The sequence below is a fragment of the Boleophthalmus pectinirostris genome, unplaced genomic scaffold (assembly GCF_026225935.1).
Source record: "Boleophthalmus pectinirostris isolate CB_2022bp ecotype Guang Dong unplaced genomic scaffold, ASM2622593v1 HiC_scaffold_16, whole genome shotgun sequence".
NCBI lineage: Eukaryota > Metazoa > Chordata > Actinopteri > Gobiiformes > Gobiidae > Boleophthalmus > Boleophthalmus pectinirostris.
In genome coordinates this window covers 28,597,348-28,611,221 of record NW_026571095.1, presented here as the reverse complement: position 1 = coordinate 28,611,221, position 13,874 = coordinate 28,597,348, and the positions used below count along the sequence as shown (strand labels likewise).

Below are 13,874 nucleotides of genomic sequence, written 5' to 3'. Positions count from 1 at the left end.
GACAGCTTCAGCCTAAATATCTGCTGACATTTCCATGAGCAGAAGCAAAACGCAGCTCTCCTTACACTTCCACCTCTGCTCTGCTCCACCATCACCGTCATAACGCTCTGTGACAAGCGCTGAGGCTCAGACCAGAGACAGACCCACTGCTCCGTCAGCCATTTTACTGCGTTTGTATCCTCCCTGCTGGAGGTAAAAACATGGAAATCTCAACAGAAAGCATCATGAGTTAAGCATTTTTACCCCTCAAATTGATCAGTTTGTGTATATTTTCAGTTTCTGGAACATAAACCATATAAACTTTACTGTTTAATTTTAGGTCCTATATTACACAGAATGGATTCTCATGAGTGTTTAGCTGTTATAATGTTGTTACCTCATAAAAACATACCAAGAGTTCAGTTTTTTTGTTTTTTTTGTACATGTATGAGTACTGTATTTTTTGGACTACAAAGCATACTTAAAATCCTTTACTTTTCTCAAAAATCAACACCTTATAATCTGGTGTGCCTTATGTATTAATTCTGGTTGTGCTTACTAACCTCCAACTAATTTTATGTGGTACACGGTGCACAAAAATCTGTCAAAATGTTTTTGTATGACTTTGGTGAGATACGAAAGCCACACCGCTTGATGGATTGTCGGAGCATTATGGATACTGTAGTCAGGAGCCTCGTGGAGTATAGGGTGAAGTATAGTTCTGCGTCGGCATTTATGGCATCAATGAAATCCTACAGAGAATATATGTCCATTCATAAATACGGTCCATGCGTATAACCTGCAGACTTATAGAAGCACAGAACAGACTCACCATCAGCAGCACATCCTCTGTCACAGAAAGAACACTCATATTCCATTGAGTCGTGTCCTTTAGTTCGACAGAAGCTGAACTGCATCAGGGCACAAGGAGCAAGACATTTTTTCAGTGCTTATAGTTTATGCAAATTAGTCATGTGGTTTTAAGTTTTGTTTCTCTAAAACGTAAACAAATGTGGCAAAGCTGCATTAAACACATTATTACTCAATGTATACTTGAGTCGTCCTTGTAGGAAAAAAAAAACAAAAAACAAATTATTCACCCACATTCACATTCATAATACACATTCACCAAGACAGGGAGGCAACACCGGGCGAATTACAGCACGATTTGCCAATAGATCGTGGACGCCTGGGCTAAGCGACCAGTCTCAAGTGTGGTCCATTTGTTTCTCTTAATGCGCCTTATAATCCTGTGCATCTTATGTATAAAAATAGACGAGAGAATTCAACATTATTGATATTGCGTGTTAAAATCTGGTGCGCCTTATTGTCCACAAAATACGGTAATTCTTTATTATTAGTCTGTCTACATCTCCAAAGCTCAAAATGCTCAAAAATTCCACCTTGTGATGTGGTGAAACGGTTGTTTTCAAGTTAACAGCTCCTTTTACCTTTATTTCAGTAAAGATTGGACAATTCCAGGGCTAAAATCATCCAAATGATTCTAGTGAACGCAGTGGAGCACTTCCTGTATTACCACCTGACATCATTTGTGACAAGAACCCAGCCTGAATATACAGGAGTTGTGTTTTAAACATGTTAAACATTAGACAAAACACAACTCCAGGTCTGTTTGTGATGAGGAAACAATATGAGAAGAGAGAGGCTGTCTAAAATATCTTTGCCTTGAATGTTCCACAGTATGCCATTAAACTTATCTGTATATCTATAGAGACAAGCCTGTGACGTCTGTGGAAAGGCAAGCCCACTCCCAGTCGACACACATAATTGAATAATTGAGTTATAGATTTAATGATTTACTGTAGAACATTCCTGGCAAAGCAATAACATCGACAAGGAGGAGATAGACCGTCCATCAATAATGTAATAATGGGACTTTTAAAGGGTGTAAGGGTAAATCAATTTTTTGGAGCTTTCTACCATGTTATAAAGTTCCTTCTTCACCTAGCCCAGGAAATACAAGTGGAAATCAGCATGTTTGTTTTGGTCAGAGTAACATTGTACACTAACTAACTAACTGTAAAATTGTACATATATCGGCCGCCCCTGAATATAAGCCGCAGGTGTCCACGTCTTCAAGAACGTTCTCAAGTTTGGGTCGTCTGCTTTTATCGCCTCTGAAAGCTTTTGTCGTCTTTTTCAGTCAAGTCAGTTCGTCACGCTGCCGTCGCCAAGCTGAGCTCAGGTGCAGCAGCTCTGTTTCCTTCTTCGACAGACCCGATCAATCACCGTTAACTTAACTCTTTCCCCCATGAAGACGACATTTGACGACCCCCCTTGTTTCCTTAATGACGTCTTTTGACACCTCCGCTGTATCACTAAAGACATGATTTGACGACCATTACAAATGGCTTGGTTTTTCACATGTAAACAGAGGCTGTGATAGGTGGGGGCCACGACAACTCATACACACTAATATATGTATGGGTTGTTCCAAGTAGGTGTCCAAGGGGGAAAGAGTTAAAAGCTGCATCATCTGCATTTCTTTGTGTGTTTTCCATGAGGAGAAAAGGAAATAACTGTTCAAAACACAATCAATCAAACAAGCGTCTTCCTCAGCGTATCACACCGTCTCTCCCCGTGCATGTCTCCTGTAGAAAGAGCCGCTGTCCTGTCTGTATCATGTCAGTGTCTAGTAAAATTTCAGCAGATTTCAGACTCTCAGGAGCGGGGCTAGTTCTATCGATCAGGTATGAGTGGATGTTCGGCTACTGAAGTTTGAGACATTTCTTGTCGTCATTTACACATACGGGTAAGACGTATCCCACTGTCTAATGTTCATTTAGCGTCATAACTTATTTTATCACACGGCGATAAACTATTTGAGTACTGACAACTTTTCTAGTGAATGCTGCAACTTCATGTTCACTAGATAGGACCACACCAACGACATAGTACAAAGAAGTTTATTAATAATGTATGAAGTGGGGCAGAGATGGCTGGGTTGAGACTCTAGGAGGGGGCTCCGTCTCAATCTTCAGTTGGCCCAGCCGGAACGGGACCCCACTTGTAGGCGTCTTATGACTGAAAGACAAAATAGGGGATGGGAGGGTGAGGTCGAGCCGAGACAAACTGGGATGATGGGAAAGGCTGCTACAAATACGCTTTTGGGGAATTAGAGGCGTGGTCGAGGTGAGTTGTGGTTCGCTGGTGAGAAGAGAGGGCGGCTGAGGTGTGGTCCTGCTCCTGAATCTCAGTTAATCATATTAACTAAATTTAACCCTAGATCCATGTGTGAAACGCACAGGCAGCGACATTTTCCGCACTCAGGCTGCGCTCATCCGCTGTGTTGCCAAAACATAGACCGTATATATGAATGGACAATGTGTCAATCAAACAGTCCGACCAAATATTCACCGCATTATTGTTACAAATATTCAATGTACAAAAGCGTGATACTAAACATACTCTACAACAGGGTGTCAAACTCACCGATCCAACCTACTTTAATAAGGGGCCGGATCAGAAAACTCAGTCACATAAACCCCAAATAACAATAAGTTCAAATATTTGTGCAGAGAAAGCAAATCTATTACAGAAATTTTTTAATTGATGAACTCTTTCTTTTACAAATATATAATATTAGAACAACCTGAAACTTTAAGAAAAATTCAATTTCAACAAAGTAACATGCTTGTATGTAATAAGAATAAGTCCATTTATCTTGTAAAATCCTGCACTCGGCTCCACTTTTCATGTTGGACATTTTGTTGATGAGGGTTCATCAACAGTCAAAACGATCGTCCTTTAAAGCGTTTGGAAAGAGACAAGTCTTCATTTGTGCTGCTCTGGTGGGAGGGCCACGTACAGAGACACTAGAACGCTGCTATACTGAGCACCACAGAAAATTAACAATATTTTAATAGAAATATAATTGAAATATTTAGTGAAAATCACCCAAGGGCCACATTAAGGTCTTGGACATCTGGCCCCGGCCTTATGTTTGACACCTGTGCTCTACAACTTCACAAACCTGATTCGATGTGCAGTAGATTTATTAATGGAATGCATGCAGACGGTAATGTGAAAGTGCTCTAAAGGGGGAGTGACTTAGCGCAGGGAGGTTAACATGATGATCTAAATATGTCATATGTTCGCAGTGTAATGCCGCTCTTTTTAACATTTTGAGTGTAGTTAAATGTGATGTGTTTTCTATGACCTAGATTTTTGGATTAGTTTCAAGGTTTGAGCTGCTTTCAATTTGTTTGTGTCTCGGGCGAAATTATTTATTAATGGATTAAGTGGAAAATTCGTACCAACAGTTATTTTATTTTCCTAAATACAAAAAAGCATTGAAACCTGCCCAAAAAATAGAACAAATTAAACCATTCTGAACACGGCAAAATATAATAGTCAATACATTAAACCCCGTGTCGAACTCAATGAACATATTTAGAATTTTCAAACTCGATTTCGATACTAAAGACTTGATACTCGATACAGTTTTTTCGATACCATGATGATTATAAACACTCTTTATTTAGTATTATAGCACGATATTTATTGCGATATTTTGGGTAACAAAATGGTGAATATGCTACTTTTCTTTTTAAATGCCTTGACAAGACTTTGGTTCTGACATAATCCAAGAATTAAGATTTAAAAGTGCTTAATAACAGGGATTTCTTCATGTAGTCTGCACTGAAACAGAGCAAAGGATCATGGTCTATGTAGTTGTCTCTGTTTTTTAGCTGTTGCTGCACCACAATTAATTATTTAAGCAAAGAGACTTGTAATTCGATGTACTGTGATGGTCCACGATATTGTTGTGACACTTCTGATGATACGATATCACGATATTTCAATTATTGTTACATCCTTATCAATTAGTGTTAAATTTTCTATACTTTTGACAATCCTAGTTTATATTTGATTCTTCTCAAAAGCTCATATTACAGTATTTTCAGATCTACAGTATGTTATAATGTTGTTTCCTCATCACAAACAGACCTGGAGTTGTTTTTTGTTTCATTCACACATGTTTAACACACAAACTCTGCATATTCAGGCTGAGTTCTTCCCTGTGTTCCACCTTGTGATGTCATGTGGTGATACAGGAAGCGAACTCCATTCACCTTCATTAGAATCTTTACTATAAAACACGTAAAGAAGTAGTAGCTGCCAACTTGAACACTACTGCTTGATGACATCACGAGGTGGAACAGAGCATTTTGAGCTTTGGAGATGTTGACAGAGTAATAATAAAGCGTTACTCAAACATGTGTGAATGAAACAAAACACAGCTCCAGGTCTGTTTTTGATGAGGTAACAATTAGTGTTGTAGTCAAGACCAGTCCAAGACCACAGGGTCCCGAGACCAGGACAAGACCAAGACCTCTAAGGGCCGAGGGACTTTTAAGGGACTTTTAAAGGTTGAGACCGAGACAAGACCGAGACTTTTAAAGGTTGAGCCCAAGACCTCTGAGAGTCGAGACCGAGACAAGACCAAGACTTTTAAAGGTTGAGACCGAGACAAGACTAAGACCTCTGAGGTTCAAGACCAAGACAAGACCAAGACTTTGAAAGGCTGAGGCCAAGACAAGACCAAGACCTCCGAGGGTCGAGACCAGGACAAGACCAAAACTTTTAAAGGTTGAGACCGAGACAAGACCAGGACTTTTAAAGGCGAGACCGAGACAAGACCAAGACCTCTGAGAGTCGGACCTGAAGACAAGACCAAGACTTTTAAAAGTTGAGACCGAGACAAGACCAGACTTTAAAGGCCGAGACCGAGACAAGACCAAGACCTCTGAGGGTCGGGACTGAGACAAGACCAAAACTTTTAAAAGTTGAGACCGAGACAAGACCAGGACTTTAAAGGCCGAGACCGAGACAAGACCAAGACCTCTGAGGGTCGGGACAGACAAGACCAAAACTTTTAAAAGTTGAGACCGAGACAAGACCAGGACTTTAAAGGCCGAGACCGAGACAAGACCAAGACCTCTGAGGTCGAGACCGAAACAAGACCAAGACTTTTAAAGGTTGAGACCGAGACAAGACCGAGACTTTTAAAGGCCGAGACCAAGACAAGACCAAGACCTCTGAGGTTCAAGACCAAGACAAGACCAAGACTTTGAAAGGCTGAGGCCAAGACAAGACCAAGACCTCCGAGGGTCGAGACCAGGACAAGACCAAAACTTTTAAAAGTTGAGACCGAGACAAGACCAGGACTTTAAAGGCCGAGACCGAGACAAGACCAAGACCTCTGAGGGTCGAGACCAAGACAAGACCAAGACTTTGAAAGGCTGAGGCCAAGACAAGACTAAGACCTCTGAGGTTCAAGACCAAGACAAGACCAAGACTTTGAAAGGCCGAGACCAAGACAAGACTAAGACCTCTGAGGTTCAAGACCAAGACAAGACCAAGACTTTGAAAGGCTGAGGCCAAGACAAGACCAAGACCTCCGAGGGTCGAGACCAGGACAAGACCAAAACTTTTAAAAGTTGAGACCGAGACAAGACCAGGACTTTTAAAGGTTGAGCCCAAGACCTCTGAGAGTCGAGACCGAAACAAGACCAAGACTTTTAAAGGTTGAGACCGAGACAAGACCGAGACTTTTAAAGGCCGAGACCAAGACAAGACCAAGACCTCTGAGGTTCAAGACCAAGACAAGACCAAGACTTTGAAAGGCTGAGGCCAAGACAAGACCAAGACCTCCGAGGGTCGAGACCAGGACAAGACCAAAACTTTAAAGTTGAGACCGAGACCTTTAAAGAGACAAGACCAGAAGAGACCTTTAAGTTGAGACCGAGACAAGACCAAGACTTTTAAAGGTTGAGCCCAAGACCTCTGAGAGTCAGAGACCGAAACAAGACCAAAGACTTTTAAAGGTTGAGACCGAGACAAGACCAAGACTTTTAAAGGCCGAAGACCGAGAAGACCAGACTTTAAAGACCAAGACAACCTCTGAGGTCGGACTGAGACAAGACCAAAACTTTTAAAAGTTGAGACCGAGACAAGACCAGGACTTTAAAGGCCGAGACCGAGACAAGACCAAGACCTCTGAGGGTCGGGACTGAGACAAGACCGAGACTTTTAAAGGCTGAGAGACAAGACCGAGACCACAGACCATCAAGACCAAATTAAGACCATTTTTGTAATTTCTTATATTTATTTGTATTTTACAGTTATTTTGGCACATTTATATCAATGTTTTTTATAAATCTATCTCTACTTGATCTGATTAATGTTCATTTGGGCTTAAAATAAGACAAGCAAACTGTACTGGACTCTGTGCCCCTTTTTTGGACCCTCACCCACAGTTTGAGAACCCCTTCTTTAATCCCACTTCCACTGGCACTTTACAGAAAACTGCTTCAAAGTTAATCAAGTGAGGTTTTTTTCAAATTCATAATATTTACAGTTACATTATCAGACCTCAAGACCGAGACAAGACCGAGGCCAAATGCGCTCGAATCTGAGACGAGACTAAGACTGTAAAAAAGCAGTCTCAAGGTCAAAACCAGACCAGGTCTTGGTCTCTAGAACTACGACACTAGTAACATTCCAACACGACTAAAAGCTCACCGTTTTTCGTACTATAGAACCTTTAAAACCCGCACTGTGAGCTGAACCTCAAAACAAATTCTGCAAATCAAATTTTTTGTCAGAAAAATAAAACTGGTTTCGAAATTATTCATCCCCCTTTTTGCATTCAGACCTTGTAACCTGATTTAAGCGCGGCTGCCTGGATGTTTCTCTGCTGTACGTGCCTGAAGGGGTGTCACACTCACAACCTGTTTGAACCTGGCAACGGAGGAATAATGAAGAAGAAGAAAAGGAGGGCAGAAAGAGGAAGAGGAGAATGAAGATGAGGAGGCAGAGGAGGGGGAAGTAGAGGAGGAGGAAAGGGAGAAGAAGGACGAAGAAGAACCGAAAGAGAGCGGAGAAAAGAAGAGGAGGAGGCAAGGGGAAAGATGAGGAAGAGGAGAAAAAGGAGACCGAAGAAGAAGAGGAAAAAGAGAGGGAGGGGAGGAAAAGGAGAAAGAAGAGTAGGCAGTGGAGGAGAAAGATGAGGAAGAGGAGAAGAAGGACAAGGAGGAGGAGAAAGACGATGAAGACGAAGAGGAGGAGAAGGACAAGGAAAAGGGGGAAGAGGAGAAAGAGGAGGAGGCAGAGGAGTAGAAAGATGAGAAAGAAGAGAAGGATGAGGAAAAGGGGGAAGAGGAGAAGACGGACGAGGAAAGGGGGAAGAGGAGAAGGAGGGGGAAGAATGAAGAGGAGGAAAAAGGGAGGTAGGAAGAGGAGAAGAAGGATGAGGAAAAGAGGAGGAGGAAGAAGAAGAATACAAAAAAGGGAGTGAGGGGGAGGAAGAGTAGGCAGAGGAGGAGAAAGACGAGAAAGAGGAGAAGAAGGACGAGGAAAAGGGGAAGAGGAGAAAGAGGGGGAAGAATGAAGAAGAGGAAAAATTGAGGTAGGAATAGGAAGAGGAGAAGAAGGACGAGGAAAAGAGGAGAAAGAGGAGGAGGAAGAAGAAGACAAAAAAGGGAGGAAGATGAGAAAGAAGAGTAGGCAGAGGAGGAGAAAGATGAGGAATAGGAAGAGGAGAAGAAGGATGGAGAAGAAGGACAAGGAAGAGGAGAAAGAAGAGTAGGCAGAGGAGGAGAGAGACAAGGAAGAGGAGGAGAAGGACGAGGAAAAGGGGGAAGAATGAAGAAGAGGAAAAATGGAGGTAGGAATAGGAAGAGGAGAAGAAGAACAAGGAAAAGAGGAGGAGGAAGAAGAAGACAAAAAAGGGAGGGAGGGGGAGGAAGAGGAGAAAGAGAAAGGAGAGAGACAAGGAAGAGGAAGAGGAGAAGAAGGACGAGGAAAAGAGGAGGAGGAGGAGGAGGAGGAGGAAGGTGTGCAGATGTGAGAGGAAGAGCCTCAGGTGCAGTGGGGCTCTGTGGCTCTGTGGCTCTGTGGCTCTGTGGCTCTGTGGCTCTGTGGCTCTGTGGCTCTGTGGCTCTGTGGCTCTGTGGCTCTGTACATCTGCACAGAGACGAGCTCTAATGAACCAACGCTCTGGATGTGGGACTATGGAAGCCTGCAGGGGACAGAGTCAAATGTTCTGTTGATCGACATTTATGATTTATTCATTCATTAAGATTGAATTGAATCAGTGCTGTGATCCTATAGACTTCATGTGTCAATGAATAACCCTCTCAGGCTCAAATTACATTTTAGTAACAGGAAAAAATCTGATATTTGGGGAAAATGATCATATGGAGTAGCAACATTGGATCATATGGAGTAGCATTGGTCCGGTGTGGTAAATTAACACTGAAGACTGAAAATAATATGAACGCTAACTTTATGTGTAAACCACTTTTCATAACAATGAAAACATAAAGCACAGTGTAACAGCTTTACAGAGGCAGAACAACTTCACTTTTTCGTGTGGTACCAGTGTGCGGTCAAAACTGTCAGGTATGAAAACAAACTCTTGGTCTGAAAAAAGAATCTAATAACATAAATTATCGGAAGACCAAATGAACCTCATCGGACTAATAATCTAGTATGAGGTAACATTACTTTCATTTAGAACAGACCTGGGCATTGTACAGCTCCCAGCCCACATACGGCCCTTTGGTTCACTCTGACCAGCCCGTTTAAGATCATCTGGAATTACAAAATAAACAGATTTTATCATTTTACCTCATGCATGGACTAAAGCCGCGTTGCTTTTATTTTAGAGGTGTTTTTAAAGTTACATTTTTTGTAAGGCAACCTCACTTTTTCATTGCTTAGTCATAGCCAGTGTTGGGGAGTAACAGATTACATGTACTGGAGTTACGTAATCAGAGTACAAATTATGAGTAACTGTATTCAGTTACAGTTACTGTTTCAATGAGCGGTAATTGGATTACAGTTACTTTGTTGAAATAAATGGATTACACAGAGGTATTTTCCTGTTTTCACATTTTGAGCTGGTTGAGATCTCAACCAGGTCTAAAACCAGGTCTAAAACCAAGACTAAAAACAGGACTAAAACAGGAATAAAACAGGACTAAAACAGGACTAAAAGCAGGTCTAAACTAGATCTAAACCAGGTCTAAAACCAGGACTAAACCAGGACTAAAACAGGACTAAAACAGGACTAAAAGCAGGTCTAAACTAGATCTAAACCAGGTCTAAAACCAGGACTAAACCAGGACTAAAACCAGGACTAAAACAGGACTAAAACAGGACTAAAAGCAGGTCTAAACTAGATCTAAACCAGGTCTAAAACCAGGACTAAACCAGGACTAAAACCAGGTCTAAAACCAAGACTAAAACCAGGACTAAAACAGGACTAAAACAGGATTTAACAGGACTAAATCATGCTGCATGGACGTGTCTCCTCATCTTCTATCAGTAATATTTTTAATACGGTTAAGGAAAATCTGGGCTTTTCTTTTTTTTTTTTAGCAGACAAAACATCTTATGTGGAGATTTCCTCATCTTTGCTTCTCTACAGCAAATCAAGTAATCCAAAGTATTCAGATTACGTTACTCACTTTAAGTAATTTAATGGATTACGTTACAAACTACATTTCGGGGTATGTAATCTGTAATCTGTAGGGGAATACATTTTAAAAGTCACCTTCCCAACACTGGTCATAACATAAACTCTTACCAGTCTTACCAGCTTGTCAAAACAATGATATTTACTGTTTTGTTTTTTGTTTTTTTTAAATAAAGAAATACAATTCATATTATGCAGAACTGAGTTAAGCATTTTGGTTCAACCCTCCACAATATTTTCTGTTTTTCAAGTGTCCCCATGGAAAAAATAATGGCCCACCCCTGATTTACATATTTGATGTTGACTCAAATTAATAATACGGTTGTAAATATGACTTCTTGATATGAGAAGATGCATATGAATGTGTTTGTGAAATGTTAAATGTTTGTTTTCGTTGTGGTCCGCAGGTCCCAGTGAGCTGGACTTGAGTCTGCTCGGAGAGTCCAGCTCTTCATTGGACATGGGCTGTAAATACGACCAGGTGAGAAAAGTCTTCACATTATAACAAATGTATGAAAAAAGCATCTTCAAAGACAAATCCCGGGTAAAGCGGACCCCCCTTGTGCTGAATGAGCTGCGTTTTCCTCGTGTTTCTTCAGTCCACGTACAACATTGAGTGCCACTTGATAATAACATTCATTATACTTAATTAGAATGAGAGGCACAATATTTATCCTGCGCTCTTCCCGTTTTAAAGTAGTTCTACAATCACATGTGAACCTGGGCTGCCCTTGCCTTAACCTGCAGACGCAGAACACAAGCTCATTCTGTTTTCCGATTTAGAACCAAAACACAAAATTGTCACATACGAGTAAATAAAGTGAGACATCGTGTCCAATGTTTTTTTTTGTAATTAAGAATAAAACGGCATCTGAATTCTTACCGGTAAATTTGATCTGAACATGTTTACCTCATATCTTGGGACATAGATAGGTCAAGTTTGTACAATTTAAAGCCAAAATTGTACATACAGTTCCTTTAAGACTTAATTTTTGATTAGGCCTGTTATAATTACACATTACATAAATTTTGAAGCTCGATATATCGCTACAGAGACATACTGTTATAAACAATACTACTGAAACTACTTTATGACACTGATACAATTATACAAGACAAGATAATCTCAGTAAAACCATTTTAAAAACTGACAACAGATAATTAACAGAATTAACCAATACGTAAATGGAGCCCGGTCACTTATTTAACCTTTCACAGCTCATATGTTTTTGTATTTCAACAAAAATACCCCAAATCTCTAAACATTGATAAAGAAATTGTACACACGACAACAGCTATTGAGACTCAAAATCTATTCCATGTTCCAGCTTTCATGTATTGGAGGATAAATCGTAGTAATTATTAGAGCCCGACTGATATATCGGCTGGCCGATATTATCGGCCAACATGGGCACCTGGAGACATATCGGTTATCGGCCGATATGCTTGCTGATATGGGCCGATATTTCACGTGGGCATGTTATACCTCGTTATAAAGCTTAGACTCTCTACATTCTGTTCATTTAATCCAATTTACAGACAGATAAATGTCCTAATATGTGGCTCCGCATCAGTATTTATCTACGGTGTAATTTGTCTGTGTCTGTGTCCGTACTGTCCCTGAACACACCACCAGAGTGACGTCACTTCACTCGCATGTGTTTGTTTACACCCGCAGCCGTGCGCAACACTGAGATTATTTTCTTTTTCGGACAATCAGTTTGAGTCTGGATTAAAAGGACATTTATTAGTGCAGACTTGTGATGTGAGGAGGAGCCTGTGTGAGCAGTGAGTGTTGGAAATACATCGACTTTGAAGCTAGTTTAGGTTTTGTTAGGGATTAGCTGCTGTAGCTCCCGCACATAAACAGGCTGTTTTCTATTGGTCTATTGTAAAGTGATTATATTGGCCGTATATTTGTTACTGGACCTGCATTGATATGTAAATGAGCTGTGAATAGACGTGTGAATGATCCACATTTATGCATATAATTAATTACCGCGGTGCGCACGTTTTTACGGCTAAAGGCTAATAGCGATTGTTTATTTACTAGCTAGGAGTTATGGGTCGGTCGCGATCGAAGCGGCTCTTAGATCCGGCTCTTTGAAGCGAACAACAGGAGCCTGCTTCTTATTGGGAGCCGTGTTTTCTCTTTTTCTCACTTTTTCTCTTCATGCCGCATGTAGACCCGTAGTTTGACAGCAGCAGCGGCTGAAAACGAAACTTTCAGAAATCTGCGTGTGCACAGGATAAAAAAAAGTGCATATTTGGCTGCAGTTCAGCATAAAATGAATAAACCAGGACTAATCTTGGGCTTGAGTGAAGGAGAGAGATAGAAACAGAGTCCCGACACTCAGTCCTGGTTCAGTTCTGGTTTAGTGCTGCTTGCAACAAAACCATCTCAAGAGTCGCTTGGGAGCCGAAAGAGCCAGCTACTTTAGTGAGCCGAGCCGGTTCTCCAAAAAAACAAAGCAAAACTGGAATACTCATCACTAGCAGTGACAGTAACAGTAGCTAGAATGTGATGCAAAAATGCCATTAGGCCAATCTACTATATGTAAATATGATGTAAAGAGTCAAAATAACAATAAATGTTGCCTAAATAAACCCAATTTAGAATCCACTAGAGCCAAACCTAAGTTTTTTTAATCAATTCAAGATTTACAGTGAATTTTTACATCACTAAATATATCGGTGATTATATCGGCTATCGGCAGCTCCAACTCCCATTATATCGGTTTCATATTGGCCACAACAAAATCCATATCGGTCGGGCTCTAGTAATTATTGTGAGAGACCTATGCATAATGAAAAAAAATGTTTACCGTATTTTTTAGGTCTATAAGTCGCTCCAGAGTATAAGTTGCACCATCCAAAAAAATGCATAATGAAGAAGAAAAAAAACATCTATAAGTCGCATTTTTGGGGGAAATTTACAAGTGTCTGGTATGTTAACGTCACAGATGAACAGTTCTTCAGATAAACTATAACATAAACAACAGAACAGAACAAGTTTACCAAACTCTCCATCTCACTCCAAATCACTAAATCCATTCAATTCTTCCTCCTCGGTGTCACTTCTGAGCAACTCCGCCAACTCCAACTAAATCTATCTTTTAGCCAGCCCATCCATCCATTTTCTTCTACTTATTTGGGGTCGGAACCGGTGACAAAGGGCAGCCCTGGCGGAGTCCAACATGCACCGGGAACAGATCTGACTTACTGCTGGCAATGAACACAGCTCCTGCTCCGGTCATACAGGGACTGGACAGCCCCCAAAGAGCCCCAAACCCCATACTCCCAGAGCACCCCCCACAGGACACCATTAGGGACACGGTCAAATGCCTTCTCCAGATCCACAAAGCACATGTGGACTGGTTGGGCAAAC

The 13,874-nt window shown here is 41.0% G+C and overlaps 1 protein-coding gene across 1 annotated transcript in view; it reads left to right on the top strand.

Annotated features, from left to right (window-relative positions):
• LOC110174899 (adenylate kinase isoenzyme 5) overlaps positions 1-13,874 on the top strand; it is a 262,298-nt gene that overhangs the window by 164,958 nt on the left and 83,466 nt on the right. The window contains exon 7 of the mRNA XM_020941015.2: positions 10,894-10,967. Within this exon, the coding sequence (XP_020796674.2) occupies positions 10,894-10,967 (74 nt within the window). The remainder of the gene's footprint in view (positions 1-10,893; positions 10,968-13,874) is intronic.